Source organism: Vipera berus (genome assembly GCF_964194415.1).
Source record: "Vipera berus genome assembly, chromosome: 5".
NCBI classification, from domain to species: Eukaryota; Metazoa; Chordata; class Lepidosauria; order Squamata; family Viperidae; genus Vipera; species Vipera berus.
This window is the reverse complement of record NC_138207.1, coordinates 89,452,363-89,469,312: the sequence shown is the minus strand read 5'-3', so window position 1 is coordinate 89,469,312 and position 16,950 is coordinate 89,452,363. Positions and strand designations below refer to the sequence as shown.

Genomic DNA, 16,950 nt, shown 5'->3' with positions numbered 1-16,950 from the left:
AGGAGAGAGCGAGTTACTCTAAACAGGGCGGCCGGGTGATTATCTGCGGACGCGATGAGGGTGGCAAAGTGGTTAGACCTTGCCACCCTCATCGCCGCGAGATAAGTTCTCGTGAACGACCTTAGTCGTAACCGGTCGGATTCGGATCGGCTGGATCTCCAACAGCTCTCTAGGCCCCGTCTCCGACGCTTCATCTCCCGGAGCTCCATGGAGAACCATGGAGCCCATTGGGATCTGCGCCGGGTCAAGGGCCGCATGGGTACAACTTGGTCGAGTGCCTCTGTGGCTGCCCTTTCCCAGGCTTCCACTAGGGCATCGACCGAGCTGTGAGCAAAGGAGGCAGGTGGGGGCCCAAGCGCCATCTGGAACCGCTCAGTGTCCATCAGGCGCCTAGGACGGAACCATCTTATTGGCTCAGCAACCCCACGACAGGGAGTGGCAAAACGGAAGACCAACTGCAGGAGATGATGATCGGTCCATGACAGGGGTGTAATAGTTGGGGAACCCCCCCCCCCGAGATTATCTAACCACCGTCCGGATAGAAAAACCAGATCGAGCGTGTGACCCCCCCCATGAGTTGGGCCCTGAATAACCTGCATCAGGTCCATGGCCGTCATGGAAGCCATGAACTCCCGAGCTAACTCAGATGATCCCCCCAGGGATGGTAGGTTGAAGTCACCCAAAACTATAAGTTCCACTTATGAAGTTCCACTGAAAGAAAAATGAATGGAAAAAGCAATTTTGGGAGTTTACTATGATTAGAGGCTATCACTGGTATGGCATTACTTTAAATGAAAATAGTTTCTTTTTTATTTGTCTTCCATAGTGGTATTTAATCAAACATGAAGCATACAAAGTGAACCTGGCCGCATCCTTGTATTTTGCTGGGTTACTTATTGGAAATATACTGTTTGGCCCATTGTCAGATAAATTGGGCAGAAAGCCTGTATATCTAGCAGGTAAGATGTTAAATAGCAGTTGTACGTTATGGATGTATTTGATTATCCTCAAGCCTTTTGTCTAAGCCAGGAAAGCAGATAACCTCTGAGCAGCAGTTGAGATGGCCTGGGCAACCTTAGGCTAGGTTGGGGGACAGCAGAGAGGGAGGGAACCTTACTTGGGGTATCTTTAGTTCAGGTTTTTTCCCCCCCAGATCTTAAACTTCTCAAGTCACAGACAGAAAGATGGCTGGATTCTTTCTCTAGGCCAGGTTTGTTGAGCTGAGAGTTAACCTCCCATCAATCAGAGTCTAGTATAATTTCAAAGGCTCCCATTTGCACAGGGTGGTATTATTTCAGAACCCATCTCCAACAGGGTGCAGAGATGTGTCCTGGTGCACATGACTGCTGCAAACTTTTGACACTCAGAAATAAATGGCCTCTCAATAAATGCAAGCCTTGCTAGCTAAATGGATCCTGTTCAAAAGTAATGAATTTCTAGGTAGCAGCTGCTGAACAAGGCTGATCATGTCTCAAGAACTAGATGAAATTCTTGCAAGCTTTAACAGCTGACTTTTTCTGGAGTCAGCAGAAGGCTGGTCTAGCCCAGCTCTGTCCTTAGTTATGTCCTGGTTGTAAATCAGGCAACTTTAAGGAGCTGCCCCTTTCAAAGAGAAGCCAGGAGCAAATGCTTCTGGGACAGGTTGGAGCCAGGAAGCTTCTTGTTGGACTTGGGTGGGGTGTTGCTGAGATTCCCTACCAGGCTCAGCCAGGACCCCCTTTCCCCCCCACAGTGGATCTTTGCAAAAGCAACAGCTTTTTGCACTCAGTGGGTATGGATATTCCTCAGTTCATAGATGCTCAAAGGAGACAAGGGAAGGCTGCTGAATGAGGAAATGTTAGATGGAGAAGACCTTCCCTTCTGACAGACAGTCCCTCCCCTCCAGTTTGGCTCTTAATGCTTGGAGCTTGATATGCAGCAGCCCTGATCTACCTCCTGTGCCCCCCAGTCCCTCCCAAGACCTCTAGTTTTTCTTATGCTGAAATGCAGTCCTTGAAGAGCAGCAGCTTGCAATACCTGGAAGAAAACTCACGAAGCTGTTGGGGTTTGGAGGAGAAGCAAGCAAAGACTAGGTGTGCACAGCTGCTGCTTGGCCACATATGGGCATAATTTAGTAGGGACGTTGGTTTTAGACCAGTACATAGCACCTACGTTGCTGCATACAACCACCTATATCATGAGACTCAATTAATATTAGGCATCAATAGGATAGGATTTCCACTTGAACAAAATTAAGTATATCACAAACAACTAATGTATTTGTATTTTTAATAGGACCTAATATAATCATCTTAATAAATGTAACATTTATTGTTTCTTGCCACAATAAAATTCAGTATTAATATCATCATGTCTGAAATATATTTCATTAGGATTGCATCTCCAATATTTTGCTTCATCCATATTGCAAGGTTACTTTTTTCAGAGTATCTTTAGAAAATCTTGAATATATATTTGTCTGCTTAGAAGATACAAATTATACTATTTTTCTTTAACCATTATGAAAAAACTGATGATGATTTCCTTTCTGTCTTTTTTCATTTGTAAGTTGCCATCCTATATAGTAGGGTCACTGGATATGGTTGGATTGCACTATATTAATTTTTCTTTATTATATATCTTTTGCACAGGGCTTTTTTTGGATGTCATTTTTGGATATGTTACAGCATTTGCTCCAAATTATGAAATATTTGCAGTATCACGCTTTTTTGTTGGAATTACAAATGGTGGCATGTCCTTAGTGTCTTTTGTTTTGACACAAGAATATGTAGGAAAATCTTTCTGGGCAATGACAGGTAAAATCTGAGGACTTAACAAAAACACAATTGTTAAAATGCTAGCGTATGAAAATTGTTTAAAAGTTATTTATGGTTGGAATATCAGTATTTTTAGTCTAAATAACATTGCCTTAAAAATATCCTTTCTGAAGGCGCACAGTCTAACTCTTGTTCTTCCCTTTCCGTACTGACCTGGTGAAGAATCATTATTGAGGGGGAAGAGTACTGTTGCCTGTTGCTTTTCACAGTAGCATTGATTGATGACGGTGTCTTAAGCTGCTGTGAGCTGTGCTTGTGTTGCTTAGTGTAAAGTGACAATATGTGGCAAATATCTTCCTCTATAATTCTCATGTCTGATAGGGGTTCTGGAAGCCTAAATTTCAATTTAATAAACTGACATACAGACCGTTTCTATGTATATAGATAGTCCTTTCTTAACTATGGTAATTGGCACTGAGAACTCCATTGCAAGCAAAGGAATTGTAAAATGCAACCTCACCAGGCCGCTACAACTTATAACAGCAATTCTGGCAATCCACATGCCATTGTTAAGTAAATCCTGTGCAGTCACAGTGTCTCACAGTCATGTGATTGCTGTTTGTGACCTCCTGCTAACTTTCACATTAACGTTGGGGATGCTGCAACAAGCCACAACTGTGAAGATCATACAAGGAAAGTTCCTCTCATTCAGTGTCATTGTAACTGAACAGTCGCTGAATGAATGGTCATTCAACAAGGATTACCTATAGTTGATTTGAACTGAATTGAATTGTTTTAATTATTGTAGTAGATGTGTATTAGATTGTAGGTTTAGCGTGCACTCCATTGAGGTCAGTGAGATTTTATGTCCATACAAATACGATTGGAATTGCTAATAACCCTGAAAAATATTATTTTGTTCTGTGCTTTAGTCTGTATCTCTCATCCTAAGGTAGGAAGTTATGTTAAGGTATCCTGGATACCTTAATGTTGTGACCTTACTCTTCGTTAGCATGTTAAGCTTGTTAGTTGTCATGATTGATAACTAAATATGACTACCCAAAGTCATATTTTTAAACAATAAGAATCTAACTTCTCAGACTAAGAAAGGATTAGCAACTTGTATAGCATGTCATGAACTTAAAATAATCAAAGTGTTCTACAATAAATTAATCTGAATTTGCCACCACTTGACAAATCACAAAGGTATTAATCTGAATTTGCCACCACTTGACAAATCACAAAGGTATTATTATCTCTTGAGAAACCTATATGCAGGTCAAGAAGCAACAGTGAGAACTGGACACGGAACCACTGATTGGTTCAAAATTGGGAAAGGAATCCGGCAAGGCTGTATACTGTCGCCCTGCCTATTTAACTTATATGCAGAGCACATCATGAGAAAGGCAGAGCTAGATGAATCAAAAGTTGGAATTAAGATTGCCAGGAGAAATATCAACAACGTAAGATATGCAGATGATACCACTCTAATGGCAGAAAGTGAAGAGGAACTAAAGAGACTCTTGATGCGGGTGAAGAAGGAGAATGCAAAAGTTGACTTGAAACTCAACATTAAGAAAACCAAGATCATGGCATCCAGCCCTCTCAATTCCTGACAAATAGATGGGAAAGAAATGGAGGTAGTGACAGATTTTATTTTCCTGGGCTCCAAGATCACCGCAGATGAGTACTGCAATCAAGAAATTAAAAGACGCTTGCTCCTGGGGAGGAAAACTATGGCAAATCTAGACAGCATACTAAAAAGCAGAGACTGCCAAGAAAAGTGCGTATAGTCAAGGCCATGGTTTTTCCAGTTGCAATGTATGGCTGTGAAAGTTGGACCATAAGAAAGACTGAGCGCCAAAGAATTGAGGCCTTTGAAGTATGGTGCTGGAGAAGACTCCTGTGAGTCCCTTGGACTGCAAGGCAGTCAAACTGGTCAGTCCTAGAGGAGATCAACTCTGACTGCTCTTTAGAAGGCCAGATCCTGAAGTTGAAACTCAAATCCTTTGGCCACCTAATGAGAAGGAAGGACTCACTGGAGAAGAGCCTAATGCTGGGAAAGATTGAGGGCAAGAGAAGAAGGGGACAACAGAGAATGAGGTGGCTGGATGGAGTCACTGAAGCAGTAGGTGTGAGCTTAAAGGGACTCCAGAAGATGGTAGAGAACAGGAAGGCCTGGAGGAACGTTGTCCATGGGGTCGCAATGGGTCGGACATGACTTCACAACTAACAACAACATATGGACTTCAATGAATAACTTTATAATGATTATAATGATTATATAATTATGTATGAAAATGAGTAATGATTCTTTACAATTATTTGGTTTAATTATTATTTTAATCTTTGCTTTTGTTTACTTATTTGTGAATTTATAATTAATATGATTTCAGTGAAAATTATACACCTAGCATAATAAAATTATGCTGTTAATATGGGTGTACTGCTGAGATGTCTGGGATGTTTTGTCAGCATTTTATAAAATACTTTGTTTTTGCTTGTATTTTCAGGCTCGTTGACAAATTTGACATTTGCATTTGGCATAGCTGTTTATGCCTTACTGGGATATTACATAAGAGACTGGCGTCTTCTTGCCTTTGTATCAAATTCTCCAGGACTTTTCTTTTTTCTTCTTTCTTTGTAAGTCATAATTATATCCATAGTAGACAAGGGTCAAACACTAATCCAAAGTTATATTAAAGAGATAAAACATTGGCGTCTTTATATTCTTAATGAAATCAGAGGAATTATTAAGCAGATTATTTTAGTTTGCTTGGCAATGTGTTTCTAAAATAGATATTGAAAATCAGTTGCATATTTTTGAGTATAAGCTAAATATGGTTAGCATAATGAGCACTGATGCATGCCATATCATTGTGACGAAAACAGTCCAGAGAGAGCAAGAATGAATAAGACTGACCTGCATCTTATCTCTTTATCATAAAGACTTATAGCTTAAGATCAACTGTCCAGGAGATAAAAGTTTGAATTTCCCTTGAAGTCACTGATATCCCATGAAAAATCCCTTGGGAAGGTAGGGGAGATTCTTGAACATCTGGGTGCAAAATGTGTTGCCTAAGGAGGCCCAGGGTATGGTCTGATTGAGAATGATCTATTAAGGCATAATATGAGTAGTTTGTTTTGGATAAATCTACACATAGGTTATTTTTAATTGCAAATCAGTCCACTATAGCTGTAATCTGTGGTGAGAAAACTGTGACTGGCCATGCTGTATGAAAAGCAACATACAACCTTTTGCAAATGCCAGTCATAAAATGATTTGTAACAAAGTAATGACTAGGAACAGTGATAGAAAAATAACATTAAAAAAAAATCCCTGTGCAAAATTAGATTAAAATGAATAAGATTTTCCCTGTTCACATATGCATTGTTATCATTTTGAATACCACTGTATTGTCAGTACCACAATGTACACTAGACCTAAAAATCAACTCTATAGGAACATTTTTTTATTAATTTGATTTTTATTCCTCCTTAATTACTTTATAAGTAACTCAAGGTAAGCAAACATAATACTCCTTGCTCTATTTTCCCTACAGCAACAGTCCTGTGAAGTGGGTTGGGCTGAGAAAGACGGACTGGCCCAAAGTTACCCACTGGCTTTTATGCCTAAAGTGGGATTAGAACTCGTAATCTTCCGTTTCCGGGCTAGCACCTGCACCACTACTCCAAACTGGCTCTCCTCCAAACATTAGAACTGTATTAGGAGGCTACAATAACTGAATCTTGCAAATCAGATTTTACTTTTCCTCCCCTCCCGCTTATATCCCAGTGAGACTGTCAGGGGCCTACCTGAGCCTCTTATTAATAATCTCTCCCTCCCCAGGATTTAAGAAAAGTTTCTGTCTTTTCCCCCCAACATAATAGTTAGTGAATATTTGCATCTCTGCAGTTACATTAAAATCAGAATCAATGTAGCAAAAAAATAGGATATGTGAGTTGTAGTAAACTTGTCATATTAAGTGAGGTCTCTGTCAGTTAATTTTGAATAATATTCAAGCTATTATTCTATAATTTATAGAATGTTTTCATAAATGTAAAAAAAGCAAATACATTTCATAATTTTCCAAATTTCTGTGTTGCATACTTTTCATCAAACCTTGCAAAACATTTGCTGAATAATCTTTTTTGTTAGTACAGTATGTAGATTCAAAAAGAACCATTGTAAGTATTGTATATATATATATATTTCTGCTTCATGATTTGCTTTTTTTCAGCATGCTTCCTGAATCACCAAGGTGGTTATATTCTCAAGGCAGAACAGCAGAAGCAGAGCAGGTACTGCAATACATGGCTTTTCATAATGGGAAAGACAGGCTGGTGGTAAAACTGAAGCCATGCAAAGGAGCGATGAAGAAGGACAGTCCTAGCCCTGGGGTCCTCAACCTGGTTATGCATCCTATCCTTCGATGGCGCACTGTCATTTTGATGTATATCTGGTAATTAATAAAAAAAAATGTCTTTACTTAAATTATCCCATGTAAAAACAACAGCTTTGGGTGATGGATTACATAGATAAATAAATTTCAAGGTAATCAGAATAATATTAAGGGGAAAGTGGTAACCATTGTTTTCTAGCTTTTGGGAATCACTTCAGAAAATAGGTAGAGAATTTGGATATTTTTGTTCCATTTTCCAAATTTCAGTAATTTCATTGACATGATACAAATCTTAAAGAGATAACTGCCATGAGCAAGAAGAGTAAGTAATTTTTGTATCGGCTTTCATTTGAATTTGTGCTGTTTATACAATCCTAAGGTTATATGCTTGTATGAATAAGAGCTAAAAATCAAGAGCTCCTTTTTAAAAACAAAAGTATTTTAACTAGATAAAACCATTGAATGGTACTGTTTGACAAAGAGTTTAGAATGGTATATATAGTCCACCTTGCTTTTTGTACACTGAAGCCACATGGATATGGTGTTCCATATATAATGCTTTCATTAACAAAGATTTATATCAATGGTCCTCAACCTTGGCATTGCTGGCTGAGGAATTCTGGGAGTTGAAATCCACATGTCTTAAAGTTGCAAAGGTTGAGGACCCCTGATTTATATGACTTCCAGATCTCTATTATCCTGCATGACATATTGCTTAACACTGACCAGTATGTGACCAGCATCATTACTTTGTACTCATCAGGCATATGTATCCCAGATCTTTCTCTAGCAAGATAGTGCCTAAAGAACGATGTGGCATTGTGTGCCTGATAAATCTAAAGTAACAATACAGCCAGTACCATTCTGCCTGCAAATACTTCCCCAAAAGGAGTATAACAGAGAATTTTACTGTGCAAGATTTCATATTTTTGGACAATCTTATTTATGTGTTTTCCTTTTGTCACAATGTATCTTGAACTTTATCTCCATTGTCCTCAAATGTCATCTTTCCAAAGTTCTCAACAAAATTCTCCCAATAGCTGGAGTCCAGGATTGCTTTTTTGCTGGTGTTTTCTCTTGATAGTGAAGCAGGATGAAATGCCATTTTCCCTCCCTAATGCTCTCTTCTCAGAATAAAATGGTTGAAAGAGGACCATATGCTGATAATGCTGCAGACTATAAAAGGAAGGGACAGGTTTTCAGGACTTAGTCTGACTTCTTATTAAAATTCAAGGATCACCTGACAAAACAAGTTTAAACTCATGAGTCAGAAACATAGGCATAATTTTAAAACCCCCTAAAGAAATCGGTCAGAAAAAAAAATCTTGTTCGACCATCTGTTTGAATATGGTTAAAGAAATAGAAAGTTTTTGGATATAAATGAATTTTAGTTTAAGAGGGATGAACCCCTCAAGTAATATAGTTTTTTTCCTTTCTTTTTTCCTTTGTGTTTTGTTTTTTGACATGAGAAATATAAAAAAGTTGGAATGGTTTTCCACTTGTTTTTAAACAGTCAGGTTTGGATCAAATACCCAGTGATCTGAATCATTCATGTTATAGGATCCTTTGCCTTGAACTAAAACCAGAATAGACTATGATAGCGTATGTGAATGTAGGTACATTTGTTGGTCTTTATCCACTGGTTTTCTAGTTCAAATTCTATTGGAAAAAATATTTTCCAATTTTGTGAAGGCACATGAACTCTTATTCAAGAGCCGGTTTGGTGTAATGGTTAAGACATCAGATCAGAAGCTGGGGAGACTGAGTTCTAGTCCTGCCTTGGGCTGAAAACCAACTAGGTGATCTTGGACTAGTCACTTTCTGCCTCATAAAAAGAGGCAGTGGCAACCCGGCAGTCTCCAAGAATTGGACACAATTGAATGGAATAAAAAAAATGCCACACTTAGTACATGATTTATAACTTCACTGCTTTATAAACTGGTATTTTTCTAGTGTATATTTTTCTTCATTTAGTATGCAAGTAATTAAAACTTACATATTATTCTGTGTACACGATTAAAATAACCAATCTTTAATACATTTAGGTATGTGTGCAGCTTTGTGTATTACGGTTTAACACTGAATGCTGGTGAATTAGGAGGAAATCTTTATTTAAATGTGGCTCTTTCTGGCCTTGTAGAAGTTCCAGCATTTCCACTCTGCATGTTTTTCATTGAAAAATCTTGGTAAGTTCAATAACTTTGTATTTCTATATTTAGATAGTACAGTATAGAGCAGTGGCTCCCAACCTTTTCTATACCCCGCGTCCCTAGAACGTTTCAGATATATTGTTGTACCCCTTAAAAGGTTCAAAATAACGGCAACAAATTATACATATACACTATAATTTTGGAAACCCAAGTTTTCGCACCCCCTGGAATATCGTTTCACACCCCCAGGGGGTGCGAGCAACCCTCGTTGAGAATCCTTGGTATAGAGTAACATAACTCTTGAATTTATTTCTATATGTTAATTTTCATACATGTTGAGCATAGATAAAATATCAAATCTGCTCAGAAATGCTGTTATGAAAGAAGATTTGTTTATGACTTTATACATCACACTTTTTATTTTACAATAGAACATAGAAGAACAGGGTTGGAAAGGACCTTGGAGGTCTTCTAGTGCAATCCCCTGCTTGTGCAGGAGACCCCATATAATTCTGGACAAATGGTTGTCCAACATCTTGAAAACCTCCAGTGAAGGAACACCCACAATTTCTGGAGGCAAGCCATTCCACTGATTAATTGTTCTCACTGTCAGGAAATTTCTCTGTTTAATAATCTTCCATCTGTTACTTCTTGTCCTACCCTCAGTTGCTTTAGAGAATAGGATTATCCCTTCTTTGTGACAGCCCCTCAAGTATTGAATTAGAATAACAGAGTTGGAAGGGACCTTGTAGGTCATCTAGTCTAACCCCCTGCCCAAGCAGGAGACCCTACCCCATTTCTGACAGATGGCAGCCCAAGTCTTTTCTTGAAAGCTTCCAGTGATGAAGCTCCCCCCATCTCTGAAGGCAAACTGTTCCATTGCTTGATTGTTCTCACTGTCAGAAAATTTCTCCTTATTTCTAGATTGACTCTCTCCTTGAACAGTTTCCATCCGCTATTCCTTGTCTGGCCTTCAGGTGCTTTGGAAAATAGGTTGATCCCCTCCTCTCTGTTATAGCCCATCAAATATTGGAACACTGCTATCATGTCTCCCCTGGTCCTTCTCCTCACTAGACTAGCCATGCCCAGTTCCTGTAACTGTTCTTCATATGTTTTAGCCTCCAGTCCCCTAATCATCTTTGTTGCTCTTCTCTGCACTTTTTCTAGAGTCTCAACATGTTTTTATAATGTGGAGACCAAAACCTGATGCAGTATTCTAGGTGTGGTCTTACTAAGGCTTTACAGAGTGGTATTAGTCCCTCATGTGATCTTGATTGAATACCTCTGTTAATGCAACTTAGGATTGCATTGGCTTTTTTGGCTGCTGCCCTATAACGTTGGCTCATATTTAATTGATTGTCCACTAAGATTCCAAGATCCCTCTCACATACTGTTATTAAGCCTGGTTTCACCCAATCTATATGTGTACTTTTGATTTTTCTTGCCTAGGTGTAAGACTTTACTTTTCTCTACATTAAATTTCATTTTGTTAGATAGGGCCCAATGTTCAAGATCCATCTGGATCTTGAGGCTATCATCTAGGGCAGGGCTTTTCAACCTTTAATGTATGTTCTTATTTGTGGTTTTTACTTTTGTGTAGTGTGCACTGTCGACAGCATTTAATTTCATTGTGAGTTACACAATGACAATAATTCCTATTCTATTCTATTCTATTCTATTCTATTCTATTCTATTCTATTCTATTCTATTCTATTCTATTCTATTCTATTCTATTCTATTCTATTCTATTCTATTCTATTCCATTCCATTCCATTCCATTCCATTCCATTCCATTCCATTCCATTCCATTCCATTCCATTCCATTCTATTCTATTCTATTCTACCACTTTTAGGATATGGCAATATTCGAGTACCACCAGTCACCTAGCAAGTTGTCAAAAACTTGATGACCAAAAAAAAGGAAAAAAGTGATAATGTACAGACTGACTTACAACAGTTCACTTAGTGACTGTTCGAAGTTACAACAGCACTGAAAAAAGTGACTTATAACTTTTTTTCACACTTATGATTGTTGCATCATCCACAGGGTCATGTGATTTACATTCAGATGCTTGGCAACTGCTTAATATTTATGGTGGTTGTATTGTCCCAGGGTCCTGGGATCCCCTTTTGCAACCTTCTGACAAGCAAAGACAATGGGGAAGCTAGATTCACTTAACAGCCATGTTACTAATTTAACAACTGCAATGATTCTCTTAACAAATGTGGCAAGAAACGTAAAATGGGGCAAAAATCATTTAAAAATTTCTCACCCTCCTCCTTTTATATCCTCTCTTCTCTCCCCACCTTATTTTATATCCTCTCTTCTCTCCCCCTCCTTTTATATCCTCGTCTCCCCCCTCCTTTTATATCCTCTCTTCTCTCCCCCCTCCTTTGATATCCTCTTCTTTCCCCCTCTGTCTTTTATATCCTCTTCTCTTTCCCCTCCTTTTATATTCTCTCTTCTCTCCCCCCTCCTTTTATATCCTCTCTTCACTCCTCCTCCTTCTTTTATATCCTCTCTTCTCTCCCCCTCCTTCTTTTATATCTTCTTTTCTCTCCCCTCCTTTTATATTCTCTCTTCTCTCCCCCTCCTTCTTTTATATCTTCTCTTTTCTCCCCCTCCTTCTTTTATATCCTCTCTTCTTTCCCCCTGTGTTTTATATCCGCTCTTCTCTCCCCCTCTGTCTTTTATATCCTCTCTTCTCTTTCCCTCCTTTTATACCCTCTCTTCTTTCCCCCCTCCTTTTATATCCTCTCTTCTCTCCCCCTCCTTCTTTTATATCCTCTCTTCTCTCCCACTTCCTTTTATATCCTCTCTCCCCTCGTTTTATATCCTCTTCTCTCCCCCCTCCTTTTATTTCCTCTTTTCTCTCCCCCTCCCTTTATATCCTCTCTTCTCTCCCCCACCTTCTTTTATATCCTCTCTTCTCTCCCCCCTCCTTTTTTCTTCGCTGCACCTCCAGCTGATTTCTCTCCTCAAGGCTACACTTCTTCATCTCTCTTTTGCTGTCCCTTTCTCTTTCCCCGTTGTCTTTTTTTTCTGCCTGTCCCTCCAAAACCTGCTCCTTTTTTACCCTCTCCTCTCTCCCCCTCCTTCAATTCTCTTCCCGGTGTGCCCAAAGCGCCGATTTTTGGGCCTCTGTCTCGCCCCTGCAGCCCTGCAGAAGCACGAAATGATTCTGGGGCTTCTGCCAAATGCTGCAGCTCCAGCTGACTCTCCCTCAGGCTTGTGCGGTGCTGCCGCCACTTCAGCTCATTCCCCTGCCCTGCTACACTTGTCTAGGATGGTCGCTTACCACCTGCCAGGTGCCAGAGTATCACCAATAGTATTCATACCACTGGTTGAAAAGCCCTGATCTAGGGTGTTGGCTATTCCTGACAGCTTAGTATCATCTGCAAATTTGATAAGTTTCCCTTCTATTCCCTCATTGGAAAATTCCTATCACATCATCCTAGTCCTTCTCTTTGTAGACTAGACATACCTAGTTCCTGCAACTACAGTGAGGGGAAAAAATGTTTGATCCCCTGCTGATTTTGTACGTTTGCCCACTGACAGGTCTATACAGGTGATAGGTCTATAATTTTAATGGTAGGTTTATTTTAACAGTGAAAGACAGAATAACAACAAAGAAATCCATAAAAACACTATGGATAAAGGTATACATTGTTTTGCATTTTAAAGAGTGAAATAAGTATTTGATCCCCTATCAATCAGCAAGATTTCTGGCTCCCAGGTGTCTTTTATATAGGTAATGAGCTCAGATTAGAAGCACTCTCTTAAAGGGAGTGCTCCTAATCTCAGCCTGTTACCTATATAAAAGACACCTGTCCACAGAAACAATCAATCAGATTCCAAACTCTCCACCCTGACCAAGACCAAAGAGCTGTCCAAGGATGTCAGGGACAAGATTGTAGACCTACACAAGGCTGGAGTGGGCTACAAGACTATCGCCAAGCAGCTTGGTGAGAAGGTGACAACAGTTGGTGTGATTATTTGCAAATGGAAGAAACACAGTAACTGTCAATATCTCTCAGTCTGGGGCTCCATACAAGATTTCAGTGAGTTTCAATGTTCATGAGAATGATGAGGAATCAGCCCAGAAATACACAGGAGGATCTTGTCAATGATCTCAAAGCAGCTGGGACCATAGTCACTAAGAAAACGATAACACACTAGGACTGATATCCTGCCTGCAAGGTCCCCCTGCTCAAGAAAGCACATGTCCATGCCCATCTGAACTTTTTCAATGAACATCTGAATAATTCAGAAGAGAACTGGGTGAAAGGGTTGTGGTCAGCTGAGATCAAAATTGAGTTCTTTGGCATCAGTTCAATTCCCTGTGTTTGGAGGAGGAGAAATGCTGCCTGTGACCCCAAGAACACCATCCCCATCCTTACTGCTGCTGTATGCCCAGGGGTTGCACATTCATGGCCTGTGGCCACGCTTCCTGCTGCTGTAGGCCCCTCAATGGTTGCTGGATGGGTAGGGATTGCTGTTGGATCTCCCTCATTTGCGGGCCCCTCAGCGGTTGCGTACGTTCGGGGGCGGTGACCAATCTCCTTGCTGTGGTCATCCTCCCACCAGTTGCTGGTCTCCAGGCTTCTGCATCACCCCAAGCTATTGCAAGGCGTTTATTAGCTCTCTCTCTGTGGGGCTGGAGGGCCTGACAGGGGACTCCTGGGGCTGGAGGGCTGTCTGGTCTGCAGTCAGGATTTTCCATTCACCCAAATTCTCAGTGGCAGACGATCTGGTAGCTCTCCACCATTCTGCTTTTGAAGTCTTTGAGGGTGGCAAGGCAGTCTCGAGGTGTCTGGAATCTGCTGGAGTGGTTCCAGCATGACGACCAGATAAGCTCTCCTAACTGCTTGGGTTCCGCCTCCAACTGGGAATCCTGCAAAAACTCATCTTCCCACAGCATGCTGTCTGTTGCTTCCTCCTTGGGTGTCAGTAGCTGCCAGGTCACCGTCTTCAAGCAGTTTCTCTTTTCCCATGATGAAGATTTTTCCCTGAATCTTTGCCAGCTTCTCTCAAGCCTAGAGACAGTGGCTGGAGCTCAGGACTCCAGGTAGTTTGAAAAGAAAGTAGATTTTGGCATGATGTCATGGTTCCGACTAATGAAACACTTCAAAGAACCTTCAGGCATTGTTTATTCTAAAAAGTCTATAATAATGAGCATCTCTGGGGTTTTCCAACAAGCACAGTCAATGGGGGAAGCCAGATTTATTTAATGACTGTGTGATTTGCTTAACAATCATGGTGATTCACTTAATGACTGCAGCAAAAATGTTTGTAAAATTGGGCACAACTCATTTAATGATTGCATCACTTAGGGATGGACATTCCAGTCTCGACTGTGGTCATAAGTCAAGGATAACCTGTAGACTATAGATGGGGTATAACACTCAAAATAAGAATAGGCCACTAAATATTGGTAGTTGTAAATAGAAATAGGCACTATTCAGTTAAACTAAACTGTGGGCCGAATGTCCACTGAAACTGAGTTACTTTCGTTATTGTTCAAAATGCCTGCAGGCAGAGAGGGTTCCATTGAAAAGATCAATCAACGGTGTCCCTTGCGTGGGATGGACTTTCCTTAGGTGGCTGGACCAGACAAGGGGTTTATTCTGTCAAATTGTCAGGACTCACTTCAATCCCACATCTTAAGAAAGCAGAACTCTTGGAAACAATTTCTTCCAACAGGAACTTTTATTAAGAGTAGTTGATAGCAGTCATAATAGACAAGATCTGAGATTTCCCACACAGAGAGATAGATTAAAGTATCCCCAAACAAGACCACCCCCCCCATAATCTGCCCACTGGTATGGGGTGGCCAATCCCCAGGTGTTAAGTCCATTGTGGGAAAAGGGGAGATAACGTTGGCCCATCTCCAGTTCACGCAGCAATGGTTGGCGGCTTCTTTACACCTTCCTCTGAGAGCATAGAAATAAACCAGGCACTGAGCTGACAGTTTAGGACAGGGGTAGGCAACCTTGCTCTTTTATGACTCGTGGACTTCAACTTCCAGAATTCCTGAGCCAGCTGAGCCAACCCCTTGTTCAGAGAGAGAGATAACACAGGAAGCAAATTGTTACATTGTAGTGGGTAGAGGACACAGAGGCAATAAAGAAAGCAAAAGGTTACATTGTAGTGGAAAGAGGAGGCAAAGGCAATAACCCCGCAGGCACATCCCCCCTCCCCCTTGGGAGTATGGCAGAACCCAGGGAAAGGTGAGATTTGATTTTGGGTAAGAGGGGAGAGATAGAAATGAAATAGGAATGGGTTTTGACACGTGTTGTTTGGTGACTTGCACACCTGCACCAAAAAGGTCTTTGAAGGTGAGAGCCTGGATTGGGCCTATAAGCTGTTGGCTTCAGAAGTAGAGAAAATGAACTTTGTGCAAAGGGCTAAGTATCTCAGAGTAAAAATTTAGATCACCATTTATTATTTCTCCATGAATTACTCATCTCTTGAAATGTGGAAACAATATTTATTATTTGCCTACATTGTTCTGTTAGTGAATGCCCATCATTCTGCAGTTTAGTTTTTTTTTAAAAGACTTGTATGGAATAATAAATAAAAATATTTTAAAACGTATCTTTGTGGAAATCCAGTATGAACTTGTACTATTTTTCTGCACTAGGTCGGGAAGACGTAAAAGTACAGCTGCTTTTTTGATATTTGCAGGCCTTGCCTGTGTTTTTACCACGTGTTTACCAGAAAATAACAGGAGTAAGTATGTTCTTTCTGAAGCAAACCAAATTTTTCTTGGCACAGAGAATCTTATTGAAAAACAAGTGCTCCTAGTCTGCTAATATATCAAACCACATTTAAATAATTTTAAAAATAAAATAAAAACCAAATCTAGAATAGGTTTTTTTCAGATGAATAAGATTATTACTAAATGAAGACTTTATTGCATGCCCAGTTTTAATTTAAGTGGGATGGGTGTTATTAATGATACTCAGAGAGGCTGCCACATAGAATCAATGTGAAATAATAGTATTTTTTATTAGTATTGTATACTGCTAAGTCATGAATAGGTTTTTTTCTTTAATCATTGGCAATCTTTGAAGTATCCTGCAGCTCATTTGCTTTCTTCTTTTCCAAGGTAATTAGTAGGAACCTTAGTAAGTAAGAATTAGTAAGAACCTCAGGGAAAATTACTATATTTGCCATGAGCTTCTCTCTACCATTACTTGAAATAATCAAGCCATCGCAATATAGTGACCATTGTAGTTTTCCATGAATGGAGTCTGTTGCTGAACGCTTAGAATAGTTCACAGCATAAGAAAGCTCTCTAAACATTAGATCTTAAGTTATAGTGGTAAGCAGTGACTTATACCCAGGGCCTTCCTATTGTGCACCTGATGTATACAGTACATCTTCAAAAGACCCTTCAGCTTAAATATAGCTTGATAACATCGTTTTATCAGTTTATTTCTACCAATGGCTCTAAGGTGATTGCAAGCAAGAAATGGAGACATTCCCCTCCCCTGCCCATTCCTTGTTACAGGAAGCATTGGAGATCTCAAGGCTAATCATGTTTAATGGATGTCGTGTCTTCTCCATGAATTTTTTTCATTGCCTTTTAAAGCCATCTGAATTACTGGGCATCACTACAATTTATAATGAATTCC

General features: G+C 39.9%; 1 protein-coding gene across 4 annotated transcripts in view; it reads left to right on the top strand.

The window, feature by feature from the left end:
* Window positions 1-16,950, top strand: part of LOC308669087 (solute carrier family 22 member 15-like) — a 45,018-nt gene that overhangs the window by 15,156 nt on the left and 12,912 nt on the right. For all 4 annotated transcript variants that reach the window (XM_081329565.1, XM_081329564.1, XM_081329567.1 and 1 more), the window contains 6 exons: window positions 827-959; window positions 2,631-2,795; window positions 5,270-5,399; window positions 6,998-7,219; window positions 9,205-9,345; window positions 15,954-16,042. In XM_081329565.1, the coding sequence (XP_081185691.1) occupies window positions 827-959; window positions 2,631-2,795; window positions 5,270-5,399; window positions 6,998-7,219; window positions 9,205-9,345; window positions 15,954-16,042 (880 nt within the window). The remainder of the gene's footprint in view (window positions 1-826; window positions 960-2,630; window positions 2,796-5,269; window positions 5,400-6,997; window positions 7,220-9,204; window positions 9,346-15,953; window positions 16,043-16,950) is intronic.